We start from the raw sequence: 23380 nt of genomic DNA, 5'->3' as shown, positions 1-23380 counted from the left end.
GGTCGTTGCGGGGAAACCCCAGAGGTCAGTTCCTCCCCGGTATAGCAACTGATCCTACTTCGTTACAGCAAGTTATTTAGCGAGTTCCAGATCAATTGCCGAGCATGCTGACGCACTAGTTGGTTGAAAGCTTCTTAGAAGGTCAACTATTTCATTGATACACAAAGTGGAACACAGAGAACGCAACATGGAAAAGTAAAAACAATATTCTTATGCATCACGAGCAACACCCTGCATCCGGATGCCGTCCATCAGCGCCAGCACCCGGAGCGTCTCATTCCACGGCATGGTCGCGTTCTCGACCCGTCCAGCGGCAATATCATGCGCCACCGCGTCGGCTTCGTAGAAAAATCCTTTGCCCACCTTTGGGGGAGCATCATAAACCTGGCGCTCTGCGGTGGCATTACTGGGAATGACCATAAACCGGTGCGGCACAGACGTGGCGACCCCCTCAATGAGAATGGTGCCTTGCGATCCCTCAATCCGGGCAAATACCAGGTCCGACTTAGCCTTCATGGTCGATGTGAGAATGCCCTGACGACCGTTCTGCGGGTAATGCAGCACAATCGAGGTCGCGATATCAATGCCATGACTGATACTCTGCACCGCAAAGACCTGCGGAGTCAATGCCGTGTCGGCAATACCCTCGTCCAGTCCTAACAATCCCCAGGTCAGGGAATACACTCCGATGTCGAGCAGACTCCCCGCGCCCAAGGCTGGATCTTTCAGACGTGAGGTAGCAGGTAAGCTGTCCAGGTCCATGACCAAACCAAAGTCACAGAAGACCCGATGCACATCTCCGATCACCTTTTCTCGATGGATCAATTGTAGGAGTTGCACTGTCAGTGGCATAAATCGGGTCCACATCGCTGTATAAAAGGACCTTATAAGCTGTCCGTGACAACACAGATAGAAATGGAAATTTTTCCTCACCTTCCATCACAAATAAACCTTTGTCTTTGGCTGCATCGAAGACTTCCTGCGCCTCCTGTGTGTTCAAGGTAAAGGGCTTCTCGCAGAGGACATGTTTTCCATGGCTGATCGCCTTCAGGCATGCATTTTTGTGGAAGGCGTGCGGGATCCCGATGTAGACAATATCAACTTCCGGGTCTGCGTAGACCGCATCATAGCTGCCGTAAACCGATGGAGTAGCATCGCCCCCATATTTTTGGACAAATGCTCTACCCTTCTCCTTCTCCGATGAACCTATCGCTTGGATAATATGCGTTGCAGTCGCGTCTGCCCGTGGGACAACCATGTCGCTCACAAACCAGGACGATATGAGGCCGGTCCCTATACCAGATCAGAAAAATGCGTGGTGTTTTAGAAAGCTGGGAATGTACCAATGATGCCCCATCGAAGAGTAGGTCGTAGCAGTCCACACGACATGGCGTAAGAGGAAAGAATTCAAAGAGGTGAAGAGAAGAATATTTAACAAAATACAGGAGGGAAGTTTTGTTGTGCGTTACGAGAGGGGAGAGGTCGCAGTGCATTTGTCGAGAGACGGGATCGTATTTGTATGATGGGGTGGGGGGCATGTTCTCACCGAGGCCGAGCACTTACGTACATGAACAAACTTCTAGGAACTAGGCCATGGAGGACATACCAGCTGAGGGGCGGTTTAGTTGGATGAATCATCTACAGTCTGTATTTACTCACTGAATTAATTTCCAGAGTCTCAGCCGCCGGATCTACACGGTGGATATCATTTCTAGTACCAACTACGTGGATGAATCAGGATGGTTTCAATCTATGTGCTATATTTGATATTGCGCTACTCATTTTCCATTGGTAGCTGCTGATCGCACTAGCATTCTAAAGATTACAAGGTCTTTCTTCGCGTCCTCGGCCGTCGTTTTGATCGCTTTGCCGTCCACCACCATTGCGTGAAGTTCCTTCATCTCTGTCGTGTATGGATCCTCGTATGTCCTGCGGATCATGCTGTCTTTAAACCCACCGTCGATTTTCTCCTGCACATGCATGGTGATGGGCAATCCCTTGATATAAGGCGAGTCGTACTGGACGCGAACGGTCTTGGTCGCGCTATAGACTTCAATGTGTGCGTCGAAGCGCGGCACAGAGTCCAGGCCAGACTCGTAGGTCACAGAGAAGGTTGGATATTCGAAAATCGCACTGTTTGTCTGTCAATGACTGACTGGTCATCCATTCAAATCCGGATTCACGCCTACCTCCAAAACGGCGGTTTCAAATAGGCGCCGATCACGCCCACCGGCATACCCAGGGCCTCTCGCATCAAACTCAAATCGTGTGATCCGAGTCCTCCCAAAGCCCTCCAGATGCGAGGGAGAACGTCGGAGCTGCTCACGCCCGCCTCCTTTTGCATTCCCTGGGAGACAATCTCCGCTGCGCGCACGTTCCGATCCTCTATATCTGCCGCAGCGAAATCCGTGGCCTTTTTGGGGAAGGTTCCGGACTGCTCCACGAATGTGGCATTGGGTCCGATAATATCTAGTATTGCGTCTGTGGTCAGCCTGTTGCGTCCGGGGCCACCAGAGAAGGTGTTTCAACGTACCTCTCACGCGGGCGTAGAGGATCTTGTCTATTCCGCCGATCTCGCGAATCGCGTCTTCAAACGCCGGGGCGAATCGTCTCATGTATCCCACCATGACGCGACCCTTGGACATCTTTTCGGCCTCAATGATCGCATTGGCATCGCGGTCATTGAGCGCCATGGGCTTCTCGATGAAGACATGTTTATTGTGCTTCAAGGCGAGGACTCCATGGAGGGCGTGGTATTCATCACTGTTAATGACAAAGACAACATCGACTCGTGAGGATGCACACAGTTCTTCAGGATCGGTTGTGGTCTCAGGGGCTTCGAGGCCAATAACCTTGGCCTTGCAGTGTGTGAGCGAGGTGCGAGAGATATCACAGAGATAGGTGATTTGGAAGAGGTCGGAGAGGAAGTTCAAAGTGGGAATGTGCACCACCTGCGAAATCTCGCCGCAGCCGATCAGGCCGACGCGGACTTTGCGTGCCGCTGGTGTAGAGAGTGTCATTGTGTGTGGTATGTAATTTGGGAGAGATGGAGGACAACGGAGGGAGAAGACCACAGGTAAGAAAGACGCCGAGGGGGAAAGAAAAACGAGAGGCTGTTCATTTATTTATTTGATTGATTTGGATTGATTTGGATTGATTTGATTTGATGCCATCATTGGCAATGCTTTACTAGTTTTACTGGTTATCCGATAGAGGTTAGTTATTCCATAGACCCGCCTGGATTGGGTTAGATTCAAAGAGACGGGACTCGCGTCACCTGACCAAGAGAGCTTGCGTGCTCCGACACTCCCCGTTCAATTTGTCTCCTGCATCTTGCACCGGCGAACCAAGCACTAGGTACGACGGGCGGCAGATAAGAGTGCCCGGTCCTTCGGATACGCCCACATGGCGGAATCAACCCGACGCAGGAAACGACCAGTGCCGCCCAGCACCCAGGCCATGTCCTATCCCAGGAAACGAGCCGTGGCGGCCTGCCAACTCTGCCGACGCCGAAAAACCAAATGTGACAATGTCCGCCCCACGTGCGGCTTCTGCGAGAACATCGGCGCATCATGCGTTTACCAAGCCCCAGAAACAGATTATTCCTCGTAAGTAACTTCATGCCGCCGGCTGGGCCCCACGAGGAAGCTCATCGGTCTAGATTCGACCCCGCTGCATTGGCCTTGCTCGAGAGGATGGACTACATGATCTCGCTGGTTGAGAAGAATAAACTGGGTCCGCCAGAAAATTCCAACGTGCCGGCCACAAGTGACTACAGTCAGAGTAGCGCCGTCTGGCCGTGGACGGCCAATGCGGAGTCGCAAGAAATCCCGTCGCGGTGTAATATCTCGTGTCGAATCCTGGAATGGCCGATTTTCGAAGAGATCCAATATGACCGAACAGGGGACACCTTATTTACGGGGCAGGCGAATGCCTCGCAACAGAAGAATCCAAGGTCGCGAGGAATTGTCGAGGACCATATCCCTTCCTATGTGGACCGATTTCTAACCAATGTGCACACCAAAAACCCAGTCGTGGACCACACCCTGCTGAGCAAGTATGTTCGTGATATCGCTGAAAACGGTCTATCCTGGGACGGGCCCACCAGCGTCACCGTAAGTAGATGCATCTCATTGCACACCATCTATGGACTAATGTTTCGTCAGCTCATGGCATGCGCATTGGGCATTGTTTCTCAACCGTTTCAGCAAATCCCGGTGACACAACTGGACAGTGTCAAAGCCGATCTTCCCTTAGCAGAGGTCTATTATACGGCCGCCCGAAAGCGCATCGGCCTACTGGATACGACCTCATTAGTGTATATACAGACCACCTTCCTGTCAGGGGTCTATGAAATGTATACCCTGCGTCCGTTGGCGGCCTGGCACTCTTTCCATACCGCCTGTAGCAGCATGCAATTGTATTTCAAAACAAGGTATCCAGGATTAGAAAGCAGTGAAACGCAAAACCTGGAAGAGCGGTTGCGGTGGTCATGCTTTAAATCAGAACGGTAAGTTGAGCCTCACCATGACGTTGGGGGATTACTGATCGGGTTGAATGATAGGGAAATCCGCACGGAGATCAATCTCACCCCCCTAAAAGCATCCAACCGGGACTTGGCCGAAGAATATCCAATGCCTCCGCACGAAGCTAGAGAGGGAGAGGCCCCTACAGTATTCCCGCTGGAAGAAAGCTGGTACTACTATCTAACAGATATTTCACAAAGGCGGATTCTGGATCGTATACTCAATTCGTTCTATGCGCAAGAGTCGGACCAACAATGGCTTCAGACGTCTTCAGATGACATGGCTCGCACTGCATTGGAATTAGACCGTCAGCTGGCCACGATAGACGCCAATCTGCCTCCTTGGCTACACTATTCACGGGAAGAGCTGGGAGATCGCGAGCTGCCCTATTTCATACATCGGCGATTACTTCATATGCAGGAATGTCTCTTCAAACCATTCTTATTTCGGGTAGTACATTCCGACCAGACTCAACCTCAAGTCGTCTTTGATCTAGCGCAACGCTGTGTGGAAGCGTGTCGGATGAACATCCTTGAAACCGCCATCCAGCATCGACACCATGGCAGCTGGTTCGTGGCCCGAGGGGCCTTCCGGTGCGCGATGGCACTGATTGCCGCGGCGCAGAGCGGCATATTGGCCATGCCAAATGACTGGTTCGCATGTGTGGAAACAGCGCTAACGGTTATCGAATTTTGGGGGCAAGAGGCGGCCGATCTCCAACCCCTGGGCCAAATTCTCCGCACCGTATACAGCTACACAAGGGTCCCAAATGGGTAAAGTAGAGACGCGCTACTGATCACGCTGCCCCTCTCCTGATCCATGGTCGCACCCTTCACCCACCCTTCACCCACTCAGCTATAACCCCCGCCAGACGACGGTTCTCTCCTGTGTGATCCGAGCAGTCAACATGATTCGATCACTGGAGGTGCCGACAAATATGTCATATTCGCCTTTCTGGGAAACCCACGCGTCCCGAGTTTCACTCCAGTAGCTGGTGGCATTCCGGTCAAGACTCATCTTCACTTTTGTTGCTTCTCCCGGTGCTAAAACGACCTTGGCAAATGCTTTCAGTTCCTTTACCGGGCGACAGGTGGCAGACTGTACAGGTGCAATGTAGACTTGAACAACCTCTGCGCCCTGTCGATTGCCACAGTTCTGCACCGTAAGGTGGACATCCGGTGAAGACACTTCCAGATTTGACAGCGCAAAAGTGGTATACGATAAGCCGTGCCTGCAGGAACACTTAGTTTGTGGATCAACTGGTGACTAGCACCCATGGTAAATCAATCGGAATTTCTTACCCAAAGGCGAACTGTGGCTCTTTCCTCATCTTCTCATAGAATCGATATCCAACGAAAATATCCTCTCCATACAACACTCTGCCATCATCGGCGTTAAGGTTAAGAAAGGCGGGGTTGTCTTGCACCACTTTGGGAAAGGTCATGGGCAACTTTCCGCTAGGATTCACCTTACCAAATATGACATCCGCGATCGCATTTCCCAACTCATTGCCGCCATACCAAGCTTGGATCACAGCCTTTGCTTTGGAGACCCAAGGCATCGTCACTGGTGTTCCAGATTGCACAACCACGACTGTATTGGGATTGGCGTCGAGGACCGCATCAATCAGAGCGTCGGTGTGCCCGGGGAGGTCCATAGATTTCCGATCGTAACCTTCACTCTCGATCTCTTGCTGAAAGAGTTTCAGTATGCTTATGTGTGCTCAGAGATAGGGAAATGTCAACTTACGTTGAGACCAGTGAAGATGGCGACGTGCTTCTGGCTTTTTGCCATCAAGACTGCTTCATCGATTGCCTGTTTTGCATCTATTCTTGGACACCCTCCCAACCGAGCGCCACCGTTTGATAGTGTAGTGGCACCGAGTCGTTGAAGCGTCGAAGTGCGTCCATTACCCCATTCAAGCCGGATATCATATGTCACCTCTGCCTGAAACTCGACAAAACCACATTCTTCGACCGTTCCACTGCCAAAGAATGACCCTCCGGCTCGTTGATGAGTGGCATTATCGATCACGAGCTTTTCGTTGATGTATAAAAGCGCTGTCCCGTGGCACATGACCCCAAAATCCCATACGGCGGTCTTCTCGGGAGTGAGAGACCCTCTCATGGAGGCATAGAAAATCTCGCTCGCACCTGGTGGCTTGTAATCCAATAGCTGGAATGACGAATCGGCAATTTCTACCGTTTCTAACGGTACTCGGTTGTTCGACGTGTGAGGATGGTTGTAGAAGGTCACCGTGATCCCTGGCTTCGTCTTCACAAACGGACCCAACAACGGTTGAAGTTGGTGGCCATAGGCACCGGGACAGTACTCGATATTCTGTACGTACGATTGAATCCCCTCCATTGGCGTCACCACGTAATAAGGGCTCAGTTGGGCGGATCCGCCTAATAGAAGACGTTTAAAATCGATTCCATGTGGGAAAGGGGGGACACAAGGAAAATATCATACCTCCGCAATAGATCGCAGCCTTGGAATGAACTCCGATCACTCCTACGCTTTCGACTTTCTCCCAAGGAAGCAGCGCATCATTGTTTTTTAACAAAACGATGCTTTCCGATGCCAGACGGCGAAGGACGTTTCGATCTTCCGGGGTGTCTCGAACACTTTCTTCCTTTGATACCTCACATTTGCTAGCCTGTTTGACCAGTCGGAGAACACTTCGGACTCGGGAATCGACTGTACGCATTGGGAGAGCCATTGCAGAGACTGCCGCTGACAATAGCCTACCTCTCCACTGCGACGGGCCCGGCATCTCGAGGTCAAGCCCGGCGATCACTGCTTCGCTGGTGGAGTACGTGCCGTACCTGTTGATTCTCCCGTCAGCTTGCACAGCTTTTTGCCTGGACACAGTTGCGAAGGGGATCATACCAGTCACTGATCGTAGCTCCTTGAAATTCCCACTCCTCCCTCAAAATTTTCTGCAGTAGATCTGGGCTTTGCGAGCAAAGCTTTCCGTTGAGTTTGTTGTAAGCAGTCATAATCGCGTGAGGGTTGCCGTGCGCCAATGCCAACTGGAACGGCTTCAGGTAAATCTCTCGCAATGCTCGGCTGGTGACAATCGTCTCCAATCCTCTCCGACGGTCCTCTTGATCATTACAGACGAAGTGTTTAGGGGTTGCGACCACCCCTTCACTCTGAACACCTTGAATAATGGCCGCTGCTAGCATACCGGACAGATGAGGATCTTCCGCGAATGATTCGAAGCCTCGACCACCAAGAGGCGATCCTGTTCGCGGGATTGTCAGCTTTCCGAAAACACTGATAATTGCGTATATTAATCTTACTTTGTATATTTATGGTTGGCCCCAGCCAAATCGCCGCACCTTTAGCTTTGGCTTCTTTGCCAATTAGAATTCCAGCTTCTTGAATCAGCCCCATATCCCAGGTTGCCCCTAGAGCCGTGCCACATGGTAAGCATGCTGCAGGGACACCATTGAAGAATCTAGTTCCTCGAATCCCGTTGGGCCCATCGGACATCCGGATCGACGGGACATTGTAGTTGGGCAAGGGTGTTGTATGCCAAAAGTCATATCCTGCCCGTGCAAGATTAGTCAATCATTCAGGTCCAGAAAAGGACGGGGAGCACCAACCTGCAAGTAGGTTACATTTCTCTGCCGCGGTCGCGTTCTCCAGAATAAATTTGATATCGATCGGGGGCTTTGTTTCCGACATCGTCACGATTACCCTTGTTTTCATGTACTAGTTCAGCTGGGGACTTTGAACTTTTGTTACTTTGATGATTAGAGAGGGTTTAGGGATGAATTAAATTAACCATTTCGAGAGATTGCATCATTCATATCCATCTATTATCTAGATCTAAATCATGAACAGTCTGAGATTTTGCGTACTACCCGACACTCCCCGTGTGGGGGGAGGGGGTCTGTGCACAGGACCACATCGGCCTGGATTCAATATAGGCAGTCTTACGTAGGAAAAGTACTCAAAAGTAGGCCTTGGCAAATGGACCGGACGGTTTCTTGCGCGGCTTTTGGTCCGGCCCGTTGCGAATAACCCGCGGGTTCTACGGATACCTGACAGTCGAGCACACCCGGCCTGCCTGTGGGCGTCTCTCGCCATCAAATTCGTTCTATTGGTGCTAGATAACGTCGAAAAGCGAAAAATGGTTTGTACCCAGCGAAAAGGCGAATTCTGATGAGTGTTAGTGGGCCGTTCAACAGAGGCTTATTTGCCTGGCTGAACGGCCTGCTGCGAAACAGATTCTCCGTTCTGTTAACCGGGATTCAACAGGAGTGACGACAACTGATGACTCTGGAGGGATTCTCGGTTCCGCTGCGATTGTCAAATCCGGTGGGATTACGGAGGGTGCCGGCGTAACTTTCTGCGTAAGAGTTGTACTTGGAGCGGGTGGAGGGACAGGAGGTGTAGAAGCTGGAGTGGCGATGGTGGTGGTGGTGGTGGTGCTTTGTGCGGTAGGAATGCAAGCCGCACCAGAGCGCTTGGCAGGGTTGGCAGTAGGCCATGACACCATCTTATCGATGTTCAAACTCCACGATTGCCATGGGTAGCGCATAGTTAACATCTGCAGCGCCTTGGACTCTGGCTCTTGGTTCCTTTGAGACACGAAGGTAGATACTTGCTCGTATCTCGTTTGCATCAGTGTCGATGCACTGACGGCCTGTGCCTTCTTTTTCAGCTTCACTTCTCGAGAGCCTCTCATCAAGCTCGACATGGCGTAAAACGTCACCAACTTCCCTTCGGAACTTTCTTCGCGACTCTTTTTCGATTGAGACAGTCCCACAGGACATGTTTAAGAGTCTCCTGGTCGCCGCAGACGTACCCGTCGTTGTCATGGAGCTGAAATGCCTTCGTGTATACTGATAGCCAACAGTTATTCCCAGCTGCGCGAGTAGATAGGCTCTATTCCTCTATCAAGGCCCAAATAATTATACAAATGCGGGGGGGACCTTATTCGCGCTAATGACCACGTTATATATGAAAAGCATATCCGAGTCATCTTCATCTCGCAAATCTTCCTGGAGCCAAGCAGCTTCAATCATTCGCCTCAACAAGAGTATTTTTGCAGAACATGCCGATTTTGCGAGCGTTTTTTCGATGACATCAATAACAAACCGGCGCTGTGCTTCCGTTCGGGCTTCCAGGGCGACAACAAAGAGCGGGAACGGTCTTTCACACGTAATAGAAGTTTCAAGAAGACCAAAAGCAGACTGGACGAGACTCAGGACCTTGGGAGATGACGCACGTAGATTCATTCCCAACCGGTGAAGGTAAATGAGCGTCGCGATACGGAAAAGTTCCGCCATGTTGCTTGTTCTGAGCCTTTCGTCGACAGTGACCAGTGAAGAGTCCGAGTGACCTTCACAAGGGAGATCAACTTTCTGTTCCTGCCGAATTTTCTCAAGTCTTGTTACTAAGGCTCTCGCGTTCTGGACATGTTCTGGAGACAGAAAGGAGGGGTCGTGACGATCCAGAACAAGGTCGATGACCAGAGCGATATTCTCCAGAAGTTCAAGTGAGCAGCCAATCGACGGTATAATCTAAAACATTAGGAGAAATCTTTGGTCAAAATTGATTCTGAGAACGAAACATTTAGGCCGCTAACGTACTATATTCCGCAAAGGTGAATTGAGTTCCTTCGAGACGAACTTTTGTTCGGCCGCCAATTTGCGCTGCTCGTCCAGCCTTTGGGCCCAATGGTGGATGGTGAACTTGTACATAACATCGTGGTAAAGTAACCAGTCAAGGAGGGTTGAAGAATCATTCTCATATGTTTTGTCGTACTCATAAATGATTTTAGCAATTCTTTTAGAACCACAGAAAAAGACAGTCCAGCTCATGGGAGATTGAGAGCTGCTCAAAGCCTAAAAGTTCGTAATTGAAAATACAGTCAGATCCTGGTTAAGCTGAAGAGGTGTTGGATCATGTTTTGGATAGGGGCAAAATTACCTCATACATGCTCATCAGTAGGCTCGCTGCCATCGCTTGGAGAGCATCTCTTCCGTTGATGTGTGGCTGCTCTATAGACATCCGAAGTATCGAAATGGTCCTCCCACGATGATATTCAGCAGCTTTTGAAAGTGGACCGGCTCTGCGCAGCGCTGACAATGAAGCCAAAGCGAACCGAACGGCCAACGTTGGAGGCGAATCATCGACAAAAGCCATTCGTCGAAGGAGATCATCAAGGTCGGACTGAACGTATCCATTGCCAGTCACTGACGCATGGGTTTCCGATATAGATATCATTTCATCATTAGCACAGAAACTTGATGAAAGCGAGAAATCCGATGGCCTCTGATTGACACAGGTTTGTTGAAGAAATTTCGAAATCGTTACAGAATGGGAATCTAAAGCTTCCGGTATTTGTGCGATCTCTAAATCCCAGTACGTCGCATTTATGAACGCGGAATGCGCGAAGCGTTCAGACTCGATGCCATCATCTGTTGTTTGATTATTGGAAGTCTCCCGCACAACCATGCGGCGCGTATCTCCAGTGCGGGGCCAAGAGAGTCGAAGACCGTAACCAGGACAAACTTTCTTTCGCTTCACGCAACTTGCACACGCAGGTGTTGATCTGTCGCAGAGAATCTTGCGATCTCCAAAGAATCAGTAAGAGAAAAAGTTTGGAATAAGCATGGGAATCATTTACCCCGGCAATTCCAACATGGCCTATTTGAATGCTCCATGATCAAGGGAAGTATTGATTTTGTATTAAAGTTGAATGTTGCGTTCGTCGGAACTAGTGCACTGCGATTCAGACCGAGTTCCTACGGACCTTTATCATCTGTGTTCAACTTTGAATTTGTCAGCGTAACCAATCCAAGCCCGCCGGGGACCAACGGTACAGGCAAACTGGATCCGCGTGATTGATAACCATACAACTGCTTCATCGTTTATAGCACTAAGACGTCATGGTTTTACATTAGGTCTTAATTCCAATGAGCGCACTGAAGTATAGGACCAACCGACTTTCGTGCAAATATCTCCAGCCTCGACCTCGATACTAACTGTTAGTTGTGTTCAGAGCTCTATTGACTTGAATGTCGACACTCATAACTCCTTGTCTAGTCAATGTCTCGCCTACATAGAATTTACGACTAAAAAAGACAGGAAAGTTGCTTATACTAGCCCAATTGCAAAATTCTAAAGCGCAAGCTATAAAAACAGAAACAGTATCTATGGTCAACGTGTCGAAAAATTCATACTTCACTCTTCCCTCCCTTGTCATACCAAGCCCGCCCCGATTCCGTATTTCAAAGAAGCCTTTTTTTCCAGTTTTATTCTTTCCCTACCGCACCAGAGTATCATGAAGCTCCATATTCAAGCGATTTAAACATCTAAAGATTCATGAGATGCTTCATTCGAAGCAAGAATAGCCCTCCAGTCGGCGACAGCATGGGATTCGAAATCAGCTTCAGTTTTCAGTGGCTTCCAGCCCAGTGATCTTGCCTTGTGGGCTCTTGTGCGAGAACTATGTGCCATTAGTCTTATTTCTCGGGACTGGTGATTCAAGGGAATGTATACTTTGATGCCCACCCGATTTCCGCAATGAGACCCCAACCACCTCCAAGAAACTTGGCAGATTCTTCCAAGGACAGATGCCGAAGGTCGGCAGATTTCAAGGCATTGAGCGCGACACCAGCGTCAGCAATGATCTGAGAAAGCTGCCGCCAAGTGTGCTCGCCGGATTCAACAAAGAAGATTCCTTCTTTGCCGGTGGGAACATTTTCACCAACAAGTGCCTTGTTCAAAATAAACTCATAACACCGCGCCACATCTTGGATGTGGATATGATCCCATATCCCTGATCCGTCACCTACCACAGGCACTCTTCCTAGCTTTAGAGCCATTCGAATCAATATAGGGGTATGGCAGAACTCGTGTAAGGGATTAGAGTCAATTCCATAGATGGAAGGCATCATCAACACCACAGTCTTCACCCCAACCTCAAGTCCAATCTCGGTGACGACGATATCAGATGTACGCTGAGCGTACGGGACACCAAAATCTCTCTTCTTCAAATACGAGAAAATATCGCTCTGATCTGACAAAGGATATCCTTTCTCGATGTACTCTTCAGTCATAGGGCGGTCAGCCACATTAGAAGTCCCGGAGGTCTGTACAGAGTGAAATCATGAGTAATTCGCAGTCATCCACCATTATGGGGCCTTACGTGAAAGTAAAACACCTCTCTGCCGGTATATTGCTTTCGCTGTGCCAGTCCCAAGATAAGGGCTCGTGCAGATAGAGTATGGAAACCAGATGCAGCATGTATGACAACTGTCACGGCAACTAAGTAATCGTCTCAAATTTCCAGTATCGTTTTAGGAACATACCATCATTTTCGCTTGCGGCTTTCGCGAGAACTTCGGTTTCATCCAAGCTCTGGAACTGCAAAGTCTTCACGCCCAATTTTTCCAGAGACTTGGCTTTCTCAGTTCCTCGGACCAGACAGGTGATCGTAGAAACTTTCAGAGCATCGTATTCCGACGACAAGAGAGCATTCAAGACGGCTCCACCACTAAGAAAGTCTCAACTATTGCATTATGCTTGGGAACACAGGGCAAATTTTGACGTACATATATCCTGAGCCTCCGGTGATGAGAATATTCAACTTGCCCGACGCCATTGCGTAGATCTGATTGGGAATGATGTGCGGATGAAATAGAACGTCGACACGGTTGCTTTTAGAGAGAAAAGGCGTTCTTATATGTTCTACGTCTCCTGGTCATATTCGTGACGTCAAGGGTTGAGTTTGATCCCCTACTTAGAAATCACATTAAGAATCTAGCTGAGTCAAGTCGAAATTGCAAGGCAACTATTTGCGCACTCCTGTCGCGTAGCGGGACCGACCGGCCACTTAATGCCACAGTAAATCTAGTAATTTAACTCGTTCCTTCGGGGCATGTTCCTTCTCCGGGGCATGTTCCAGCGCGTCCGCATTTCAGGTAACTAATCATTTCACTCCATTTCCGGTCTTAGTCATAAGCTTCTAGGTTTCTATTTTTCCGGCAACTATTTGCGCTTTCCTATCCCGGAGCGCGAAGAAACGAAAACTAATTAGTTCCGCTTTTCCCGAGAAATAATTCTCTCAATCTCAATTCATGAGACGTTACCCATAAGTAAAATCGTAGAGGAAAGCCGGCCTAGTGATGCCACCCAAAGCGCCACCAGAAATTATAGGGTCCTTGCGACCATGTAATGAGATTTCTTTCGTCAAATAGCCAATATTTAGTTTTGGAAATAAACTCTCCGCCGCAGTCTTTTACGCTCATGCCTTTACATGTGGACTGGGAAACAATCTGTTTCTGAAAATTCTTTTACTCTCGATCTGTTAGGCAGTTTCATCAAACAAACACAGTAGGGGCATTTTAAAGAGGGTCTGGAAAGGTGGCTGCTCAAAGCGCAGAATGCCAAGGGATGAAGAAGATCAAGGTCAGCAACTCTAGCTTCTCATTTCAAAGATAGATTGGCGCTAAATCTAACATGGACTAGTTCAAGAACAAGAGGATCGCCTCATCCCGTGATCTGGGAGCCAATCGCTACCCACAGGCTCACCATTATTACAAACTATGAAGATACTAAAGAAATTGCTCAGGAACGTAGACTCAGCCGTTCATCATGTAATTCACATTCTGACCGCAGCAGGGCAAGAAGTATCAACAGCTATAAAACACGTGCTAGAAGAAACATGCGCAGAAAGAACAAAATACATACCACCCCACATAAACACATAAAGGACATCACAGACTGTACACAAATGATCGTTCAACTTACTCAAGCAGAGCAACCATCAAACGCTGATGGTCCCCCGAGGTCTCCCCACGCACGCGGGCAACAAGATCCGTCTTGTACTTATGCTTATAAGCGCGCTTCACCTGGTCCAGATGCGCGCGGTTCCAATGGGCACGCACAACACGAACGACAAGACGCTCATCCCTTGTTCCTGGGCCGCGGACACATTCATCAATCAGGATCGCATCGCGCATAGCCGGATCTGTAGCCGAGCGGAGTATGTGCAGAAGAGCCTCTTGCATATGGCCCGTGAAGGACTTTTCGATATGTCTCTCTAGCGACGTATGATAGCGAGCCTGGAATGCCTGGTCGATAGCGCGGATCTCCGCGTTCGAAACACGGGCGAAGACGGCGCAGAACTCGGAGACGTTGTTAACGGCGCGACCCGAGGTAGCGTCGTGTAGGGCGCGGGCCTCGGATTCGATGGTTTGCGGGTTAATAGGGGCGAACTCGTCGTGACGAGTGGCGTGTAGCACGGCAGCGAAGAGCTCGGCCGTCTTGAAGGAGAGGTCATCCTCGATATCCCGCGCCAACGAACGGTGATACTTGCGCTCATAGGCCATCTTGATAGCGTTGAGGTCTGCATTGCTCCGGCCTAGAAGCACGTCGTTCATAAGCCACTCCTTCGTACCCATGCCCTTGACCGACTCGCGCGCGCACTCGACATCATGCTCAAGCGGGCCATCGACAATAGCCAACAGCCCCTGTTCGAAGTGTCCGTCTGTCTCGGATTTGATATCCTTGTGCAGGTCGCGATGGTGGGCCTGGGTGTAGGTAGAGCGCACGGCAGCCATCTGGAGCGGGTCCAGTCGCGAAAGTACGGAGATCAGAGCTTTCTCGTCCGTTCCGAAGCCCTTCATCGCCTTGCGCAGCTCGTCGGCTTCGCGCCGGAAATCTCCCTGCGCCTTGGCTTGCGGGTCATAGCCGATGGACGGCATCTGGGGCTGCGGCGGGTATGCGCCTCCAGGCGGCGGGGCGCCATATGGACCTGGGGGTGGATAGCCCGGAGCACCACCGGGCGGAGGGGCATAGCCGTGAGGTGGTTGGCCGTAGGGAGGCTGGGGCGAGGGTGTGTGCTGGTATCCCGCTGGTGGCTGAGGCGACGGCGGACCGGGGTAGGGTTGTTGACCATACGGCTGTTGCGGGTAGCCCTGCTGTGGTGGGTAGCCGGGCTGAGGAGGATAATGGCCTTGAGGAGGTGGAGGTGCGCTATACGGCTGCTGTCCGTAGGGAGGCTGTTGACCATAAGAAGGAGGCTGTTGACCATACGGAGGTTGTTGTCCGTAGGGCGGCTGCTGCCCGTAAGCGGGCTGTTGCTGGTAGCCTTGAGGCGGCGGAGGGCCCGGAGGCTGGCCGTGGGGCGGATATTGAGACTCTAGATGCTTCATTAGTCAACTATGTCGCGGAAATATGCGTATTGACTCACGAGGAGGAGGATAGTACGACATGGCTCGATGAGGGAGAAGGCTGACAGCTGTCGCAAGACAGTCGGCAGATGGGCTTTAAGTATACGAGGGGTAATAATGTGGCGCAGTGGGGATCGTGTACAGCCTTGTGGAGGCGTTAGTGATGATTTTACTGTTTCTAGAAAACCGCCAAGCCCACAGCCCTGTTTACGCGAAGATCCGGACTTCATCATATCCCGGGTTGTGGCTGATACAGCAAATTATGATTTACTTGGCACAGATAATCATCATCATCATCATTCAAGTCCTGCTCGGCAGATGGGCAAATTAACCCCCGTATTCTCTCTATAGCGCACGCTAGGAGACAAGTCGACCTCCAGGTCAATAATGCAAGTCTTGATAATCATAAAAGCCGTTTCTCGCTGAAAGACATAACAAAAATCAAAGAAAAATAAACGAAAGTCAAATACAAGGGTATTGGTAACCAGATCATGCATGGCTCGCTGAAAAGATGGGAATCATAAAAAGTCCATGGATAGGCATCACCAGAAAGAAAGAAAAGAAAAGATCATCGTAAGTATCGCGAAGAGAAGCTAGACGCTCGCCGTGCGCCGCTTTTCACTCGGTTTCTGCGCATAGGCTATCAACATGCGGAATCCCGTGCCGCGCTTCTGGCATTCGCGCAGGACCTTGCGGTCATTCCACATGCTGGGTGCGCCGTCACCCGTGTCCGGGAGGACGGGATCCTCGTAACATTTCGTGTACCACCAACGGCCAACGCGCGCCACGATCTTGGCAATGGACTCGTCGTTTGCTGGTGAGGGAGATGGATCGGATAGCAGATCCCCGAGGGAGATGTTGTCGTCTTCTAATGGGGATTTGCTCTGGCTGCCCGAAGCGGTGGTCACGGAAATGGTGGGCAGCGAAAACGCGGTGGATGGGGTAGTGGCAGTCGCGGAGATGGATTTGTTCGACGACGATGTGGTCGAGTCGGATGACCGAACAACCATCCCGGCGACGGGAATCCGGACCATGCAGCGCTGCAGGTTGTCGAAGCCCTGGCAGCCGACGAGACGCTGGACGTTGTCGCTGGTCGGCTTGAGGTTGACAGACGGGTTTGCGAGACAGGTCATCTCCTTCAGTCGACGAACGGCTCGGCGGGAGCGTACTCCCATATTCACCATATCCCTATCCAGCAGGCTCATCTCGAGGTAGCCACCGGAACGGAGCACACGTTTGCATTCCTGGACCATGTTGCTCAGGATCGTCTCGGAGCAGGCGGCGGGGAATCGCAACACGGCGACAGTGAAGTAGTCCTTGGGGAAGGGCAGCGGGTTCCCCAATCCCATGTGGTAAACGGTGTGATGGTTGGTCGGTGGCTGCCACGCCGCGGGATGAGGCATTGCGGTAGAGACCGGCCTACCGCTCAGACTGTAGACTTCTGCATCAGGATATGTCAAGGAGCAATAGAAAGACCAGTCGTCATTGCCCAGACCGTCGATCACAAGAATTCGCCCATGAGTACCAGTTTTAACGTGATTGTGGGCCGGGCTGAAGAGAACTCGGCCAAACGACAACCAGCGACTGGTCATCAATGAGGCAGATCGCATGTTGGTGCGTGTCGCGGCATCCCAATCACGTTCGGAAGAACTGTGCACAGACGGGGCTGGCGCAGGCGGAGAAGCAGCTGCAAGGGAATGAAGAAAAGTTGACTGCTGCTCATGAAGGTGTTCAGATGATGGGCTACGCTCAATATGGCTAGACACCCCAGGAACATTCAAGTGCTCGTCGCTGTGTTCGGCATATCCCGCGATAAGATCACTGTAAGACGGTTGAGATGACGGAGCGATGGTTGATGAACGCAACGCCGACATGATCCTAGACCGTCGGAGTCGGACAGAGCTGGTGCTCGATCGAGCAGACTCGGCCGGCAGGCAAGATTGAAGTTGATCGGTGTTGTTCAACTCATCTTGAAGCGTCTTGCTCGCCTTAGTTGCCAATTCGAACTTGTTGTCCTCTCCGGCCAATGGGTCCGGTTTCGGTTCTTCCGGAGACAGGGTGTAGTCAATCAGGTCGTCGTACTCGTTCCATACCTCATCTTCAGTCGGTGCCGATCCAGGCTTCGGAGCCACTGCTGTCACTGCCGCCAATGCTCCCGAGCTGCTGGAAGACGGCGAGCTCCTGCTCGGAGAGAAATGGAAGAACTCATTGCTCGAATAGGGTCCAGCAAGGAAGTCCAGAGCGCTAGCTTGTTCGGGGCCGCTGAACGCCTGAGTGTACGGGTAGCCCCATTCTAAAGGCTGACCAGATCGGATATCTGAGTATGCGTTCGAAGGCGGGCTGTTGGCTGGCAGTAAATTATTCAAGTCCTCCGTCACCGGCGCCGTGAGATTCGGCAGGTCAGCAATACTGAAAGGCCGCGAGAAAGAGTCCACAGCAGGCCGGTGCGACCTATCACGGCGAGAAACCACCTGCGGAATTCGGCCCACAGATGCCAGTCGACTGGGACGGTTATCTTCAGTGCTTTCATCAGGGTTTTGTCGCATGAGGTTGCGATTGAACATCGCCGTCTTCGGAGATGGATGGTAGTAACTCTGGAATTCTCCGTTCAGCTTGGGTGGAGACCGGAGAAGGATGGATGGCTTTTTCTGGATGTTTAGGCCCGCAGGGACCGCCACATGCTGGAAATACTCGTCTTCGGTTGGCGGGGAATCTTCAATTTTCTTCATGATATCTTCCAGCTCGTCTGAATCCGTATCGACCATTGCGTAGTGTGCAACAGGCCGAGTGTTCACCACCGGTGAAATTGAAGCATGCAGCTGGGCGGTATAGGAAGCCGGCTCAGTCGATTTTGTGCTCTTCTGCTCATTGCCACGGTTTCTCTGGAACAGGTTCCACCTCGAAGTCTTACTCTTCTTTCCTTGTGTGTCTTCTTGTCGGGTAGACTCTGTGGGTTGCTCGGCCAGATGGGCTCTGCCTTTCGTCGGCACAGAGCTTGAACCGTGACTGGAAAGAGAAGATCGAATTGTGGTAGCCTCGGTATTCGCAAAGATACTGTTTCTCTTTCCCTGTGAAACAGGCATTTGAGACGTGGCAAGCTTTTGAGTATCATTAATACTTGGACGTCGTTCCGAACTCTTCGTATGCGAGTAGATGAGACCCAAGCCCGATTCACTGGGGGTACCCGCTTCAAAAGTTCCAATCGATGTTGCCAACGAATCAGTGGACTGAGCAGAGGATGTGACCGGGGTGTGACGAGGCATGTTCGAAGTGGAAGAAACGCTAACACTGCTCATGCTCTGCTCACTCTGCGTTCGCGAGAGTGCCGCCCCGTCCATGCCTCCCCCACTGATGATAACTGGCTCCAGGCGGGCCATCAGAAAGTCATCAATATCCAGCTCCGGGCGACTGGACGCGCTGCCCTTGCTGCTGGCCACTGATCGAGCCGTCGTGCTTGTTGACCTAGCTCTTGTTCCGCTGCTGCTGACGCTCGACTTTCTGCCACGCTGTGAATATTTCCCGTATCCTTCATGGCCCGTTCCGGCCGCAGGACCCTTTCGGGCTGGCTTAGATGGCTCGGATGTATTATCACCCAGCTCGGCCTTGGACTTCTTCGAAAAAAGACCAAACCGTTTAGGAGTTTCAGTCCTCTTGGGTGGAGCCTTCTCCTTCGGTGGCTCCTTGGTCAATGTTCGAGGTGACTTTCGAGAGAGGACTGGGGGCGCCGTCTCCCTAGTCGGGATGCGAGATAGACTTTTTGATTGAACGGAGTCGGTCGATGCAGCGGCTGAGCGGTTCGGGGCTGGGTGAGACTTGAGCTTCTCGGCGGTCATGACCTTCTCAGCCGACTCGCGCCTAGTATGACCCGTTGATCTGACATACGGCAAATTGCTTTGGATCACAGGTGATTGTTGTAGGGTCAACCGATCGGTGCCATCTCTGCTTGGTCTTGGAGGAGTCAATAGTTTCTCTGGTGCGGAGGGTTGTGCAGCAGGAGTGGTAGTTCGAGGCTGGTGCAGGGACTTCTCTGCTTCCTCCACTTCCCTGTGAGCCCTTTCAACATTGATATCCGATTTCTGCGGGGGACTAAAGTTCACAGAAGATTTCCTAGGCGGAGGGCTGCATGGAGGGCCTCGAATCTTGGTCGGCACAGACTTGAGGCTTGGCCCAGAAGAGTTCGCCGGAGTTGTTGGCTTTTGTATAACAGGGCTTGCTCGATCGCTTTGCGGGCTGGCATAAGAAGTTGATGGCGATAAGAATGGCATTCTCGTTTGAGATGGGCTTGGTTGTCTGAGCCGCCCAGGCTTAGCCGACTGCACGATTCCTGGGGAATACGATGACAGGGTAGTCGGCGTCGATGTTCGGCTCCACATCCCAGGAGACTCGGAGTATCTTGTCGAGGGGGTGCTGGCGGAGGGGAAGAAAGGAGTAGGCGCAGGAGGGAGGTTCTGCGTATCAACTGTGGTTCGAAGGCTAGCAAGCTCAGCCGGTCCTTGTTCCTCCATCCTGGTCTCATTTTTCTGCTCTGGGGCATAGGCACGCCCATACAGCGTTGGCGTTTGACAATCTGAGAAGGGGGTATAGCTGGACTGGGCGGTTTCCTCGGAACGGGAATCTTGTGGGATCACCAAGCTCAGCTTTTGAGGCTGGCTCTGTCCGGTGTGGTTGCCTATTGTCGCAGCCTTCCTGCGAAGAACGTTGCGAGGTCGTTTGGGGGTAGAAGGCTGTGGACGGATCACAGATGCGAATGGGTTGTTGACCTCCGGGGTCGATAGCGAGGTGGGAATGCGCTCATTATGGTTTGGGGAGCCAATCGAAGACACCGGTGAGGTTGAAGATAGCGAACGACCAGTGTTGGGCCGCGGCAGCAACGATTGGCGATTTGGACGGCTTGGGATCTGCTTTGACGTCGGTGGGAGTGCAGTAATCTGGCCAACATCCTCGGTGTCTGATAGAGATGATCCCTTGCTGGGTGTTCGAGATGTATAGTTCACTGGGCGTGCAATCTGAGATCGAGGGCCCCGGCCAGAATAGGTAATGCCGGGATGGGGTATCCCCGAAGGTGCTGGAGACGAGACCTCAGGCTGTTGAGATCGAAGATCCTTCGGTTGCGGCAAGCGACGGCCGCCAGACTTGTTCCACGACATGGTGCGACCTTGAGTGAAGTCTCCGGCTCCAATCCAGAAACAAGAAATTAAGCGACAGGTACATAGGATAGAATGTGGGGGTCATCACGCCTGCAGTGGTGTTTTTATCAGTGCCTTATTCGGTTTTTTAGGAAGAATAGAAGCAGGGAACGTACGGCATTCCGGTCATCAGGTCATCGCATGCAAAGTGGGAGACGAGGTATCCAGCACGCACGTCAGAACTCCGGAGTAGATGGCAAGAGAAGATGTCCTTTCGCGAAAAGGACCCTGGATATTAAAAGATGCAAGATCCACCAGCCACGAGGCCGTTCAAATCTATCAAACGTCTGCAGATAAGTCACGGATCCTGTGCCGATCAGCGGTCTAAATCGGAGCTGCTTCGCCACAGTCTGGAGTCGCCGTGTGGCTTTGTGCCCGGTTTTGGACCCGCCACGTCAGAGCTCCGATGGAACTGCAGGAAAAATGCAAGATTCGGAGAATAAGAGCCCAGAAGTAAAAAGGAAAGAAAAGCTCGACCCCTGTCCAGGCGCGGGTCTTTTTGTACGAAGTCGTGTCCGCTCGACGTGGGGGGCAAAAAAGGCCTTGCAGATGCTGGAACGCACAGAGGTTTGTGCCATTGACGGCGGCTCCGAGCCTGATGCTGCCTACGGATATTATTGGCGCAGATGGTGATTCCTGCTGTGATGAGTCGCGGATGCGAAACCGCCGCCCGGGCCTGTAAAAAGAACTAGACCATGTGTCGGGGCCGAATAAGGGAAGGGGACCAACTGCCCCGCCGGGAGACTGAATCCATAATACCACTATCATCATGGGTGACAAAGTGACGAACGTGCACGGTTGGATCCCCACTGGGCCGTCGAATCGTCGTTCGGGACGAGCTGACAGGCTGCGATTCCCCGGTGGCGTAGAAGAGGCAGTCACTAATGCATGGACGGGCCTGGTTTGGATCAGGTTGGGGACATGCGAGCTGAGAGCTGCGCGGATCGCCGTCTAGAGCCGCAAGCCAGATGCTTTGCCTGCCAACACATCATCCCCGGAGACGCCGAACGATGGCGGAGAATTAAGCAAGACGACGAGAATCCTCAACCGTGTATCCATGGTTCAGCGGAGGCCCGACCCGAGCCTGTCGTGGCGCTGGCCAGGGCAGTAATACCGTCGGGCTTGTAACAATGGCCAGCCAGTGACGTTCGCAAAGCGCGGTCTGCTCAGCCTGACTAAATCACTTAGCGTCGTCCGATCTTCACTAACCCGTGGGAGTCGTCCGTCGCGGTCGGATGGTGGATCTGGCCGAGCGGTGACACTCCACCGATCCCTCGAGGACCGAATTCGAGGATGAGATAGAAAAGGATGGTGGGCTGCCCAGCACTCCCGCTGTGGTCCAAGGATGCCACCAGCATGATTTACAACGGTCGATCGGGAGTTGCGATCGTGTCGATCGGGAACTGCAGGAACAGCGACTAATGCACCTTTCAGCTGACGATGATGAGTGATTCCATTTCTCTAACTCCATACATAGTACAAACGCCCTGTAAACCACGGAAGATCATGACGATGAGAAATAATTCTGGCATTTGTATTCGAAACATTCAGGCCGCCTGCGAGAACCGCTTCTTCCGCGCCTCCATTGCCTGAACATCCTGCTCGCTCCAGCTTTTCTGCTGCGGCTGGGGCTTCTGCACACCACCCTCGCGGTTTCGGTTACCATCGCTTCCGCGTGGGCGATTGCGTTGCTGCCGGCCGCCCATATCACGTCTCTTGCCTCCACGCCCTCCCTGGTCACCGCGCGCCCGCTTGCGAGAGCGCTCGTCGGGGAGGGCCTCGTCCAGGCCCTTGACACCAACGCCGGCGCTGCTTTCAGCGGAGGCGCCAGCACCAGTGCTAAACCGCTTGGATCGCTCCAGCTGCTTCTGTGCCTCCTTCAATGCAGTCTCCGAGTCCTCAACGATGCCGAACTTCTCGGCGCGCACCTTGCGCTTCCGCAGCTCCTCATCCAGCTCGGACGAGGGAAGACCCCTGCTGAAGTCCACGACGGGCTTTGCTTCAGCTGCCTGGGTGGGCGCAGCATCGGTGGCGGCGGCAGCGCCTGTCGCTTCTACCTTCAGGTCATCGGTCGCGGCCGGATCGGTGTCCAGCTTCTGGTTCGGCACGGCGACTGGGTTGGCGACGGCGCCCTTGCCGCCCGCAGCAATGGCCGCCGCGCCGGCCTCTGTTGACGGCTTCGCGGCACTCTCGGCGGGGACCTCGTCGTCCCAGTCGATGACATCGTCGGCGACCTCGGGCTTACCGGCGGGTTTGCTTTCGTCGTCCTGCTGGAGGCGAGACACAAGGTCGGCCTTCTTGCCTGTGTGGGAGAGAGAGCGCGACTTGAGGATCTCAATCAGCTCGGCATTGGTCTTCTTGGCGTAGTCGGTGGCCATTGTGTTAGATGCACACGTAATGGGCTCAAGAGGTGGTTGAGGCACGAATGGATGACGATGACAGATATTATGGAGGTTGAGATTCGGAC

At 52.1% G+C, this 23380-nt stretch overlaps 9 protein-coding genes across 9 annotated transcripts; 2 read left to right on the top strand and 7 right to left on the bottom strand.

Annotated features, from left to right (window-relative positions):
- Positions 1 to 210: 210 nt before the first annotated feature.
- N7510_006469 (Gfo/Idh/MocA family protein) lies at positions 211 to 1389 on the bottom strand (the record flags this gene model as incomplete). Its single annotated transcript, XM_056978395.1, has 3 exons — positions 211 to 869; positions 934 to 1293; positions 1344 to 1389. The coding sequence occupies 3 exons, from the start codon at positions 1387 to 1389 to the stop codon at positions 211 to 213; spliced, it is 1065 nt and encodes a 354-aa protein (XP_056834427.1).
- Positions 1390 to 1778: 389 nt separating this feature from the next.
- N7510_006468 (Gfo/Idh/MocA family protein) lies at positions 1779 to 3020 on the bottom strand (the record flags this gene model as incomplete). The annotated part of the gene is made up of 3 exons (XM_056978394.1): positions 1779 to 2133; positions 2190 to 2469; positions 2534 to 3020. 3 exons carry the CDS (start codon positions 3018 to 3020, stop codon positions 1779 to 1781), a joined length of 1122 nt encoding a protein of 373 aa, XP_056834426.1.
- A 385-nt stretch (positions 3021 to 3405) lies between these two features.
- On the top strand, positions 3406 to 5303 carry N7510_006467 (uncharacterized protein; the record flags this gene model as incomplete). The annotated part of the gene is made up of 4 exons (XM_056978393.1): positions 3406 to 3608; positions 3662 to 4115; positions 4167 to 4510; positions 4565 to 5303. 4 exons carry the CDS (start codon positions 3406 to 3408, stop codon positions 5301 to 5303), a joined length of 1740 nt encoding a protein of 579 aa, XP_056834425.1.
- Positions 5304 to 5381: 78 nt separating this feature from the next.
- On the bottom strand, positions 5382 to 11003 carry N7510_006466 (uncharacterized protein; the record flags this gene model as incomplete). Its single annotated transcript, XM_056978392.1, has 12 exons — positions 5382 to 5757; positions 5828 to 6219; positions 6276 to 6934; positions 6999 to 7226; positions 7278 to 7354; positions 7419 to 7776; positions 7835 to 8083; positions 8141 to 8235; positions 8786 to 9285; positions 9461 to 10066; positions 10136 to 10390; positions 10476 to 11003. The coding sequence occupies 12 exons, from the start codon at positions 11001 to 11003 to the stop codon at positions 5382 to 5384; spliced, it is 4323 nt and encodes a 1440-aa protein (XP_056834424.1).
- Positions 11004 to 11855: 852 nt separating this feature from the next.
- Positions 11856 to 13155, bottom strand: N7510_006465 (NAD-dependent epimerase/dehydratase family protein; the record flags this gene model as incomplete). The annotated part of the gene is made up of 5 exons (XM_056978391.1): positions 11856 to 11997; positions 12063 to 12643; positions 12700 to 12818; positions 12863 to 13047; positions 13106 to 13155. 5 exons carry the CDS (start codon positions 13153 to 13155, stop codon positions 11856 to 11858), a joined length of 1077 nt encoding a protein of 358 aa, XP_056834423.1.
- A 1144-nt stretch (positions 13156 to 14299) lies between these two features.
- On the bottom strand, positions 14300 to 15769 carry N7510_006464 (annexin; the record flags this gene model as incomplete). Its single annotated transcript, XM_056978390.1, has 2 exons — positions 14300 to 15696; positions 15748 to 15769. The coding sequence occupies 2 exons, from the start codon at positions 15767 to 15769 to the stop codon at positions 14300 to 14302; spliced, it is 1419 nt and encodes a 472-aa protein (XP_056834422.1).
- Positions 15770 to 16320: 551 nt separating this feature from the next.
- Positions 16321 to 20874, bottom strand: N7510_006463 (uncharacterized protein; the record flags this gene model as incomplete). The annotated part of the gene is made up of 1 exon (XM_056978389.1): positions 16321 to 20874. One exon carries the CDS (start codon positions 20872 to 20874, stop codon positions 16321 to 16323), a length of 4554 nt encoding a protein of 1517 aa, XP_056834421.1.
- Positions 20875 to 21155: 281 nt separating this feature from the next.
- Positions 21156 to 21356, top strand: N7510_006462 (uncharacterized protein; the record flags this gene model as incomplete). Its single annotated transcript, XM_056978388.1, has 1 exon — positions 21156 to 21356. The coding sequence occupies one exon, from the start codon at positions 21156 to 21158 to the stop codon at positions 21354 to 21356; it is 201 nt and encodes a 66-aa protein (XP_056834420.1).
- A 1104-nt stretch (positions 21357 to 22460) lies between these two features.
- N7510_006461 (SAP domain-containing protein) lies at positions 22461 to 23291 on the bottom strand (the record flags this gene model as incomplete). Its single annotated transcript, XM_056978387.1, has 1 exon — positions 22461 to 23291. One exon carries the CDS (start codon positions 23289 to 23291, stop codon positions 22461 to 22463), a length of 831 nt encoding a protein of 276 aa, XP_056834419.1.
- Positions 23292 to 23380: the final 89 nt, after the last annotated feature.

Source organism: Penicillium lagena (assembly GCF_028827675.1).
Source record: "Penicillium lagena strain IBT 129212 chromosome Unknown utg000003l_segment0_segment0, whole genome shotgun sequence".
NCBI classification, from domain to species: Eukaryota; Fungi; Ascomycota; class Eurotiomycetes; order Eurotiales; family Aspergillaceae; genus Penicillium; species Penicillium lagena.
Note: the sequence above shows the minus strand (reverse complement) of the source record. Positions and strands in the feature narration are given on the sequence as shown.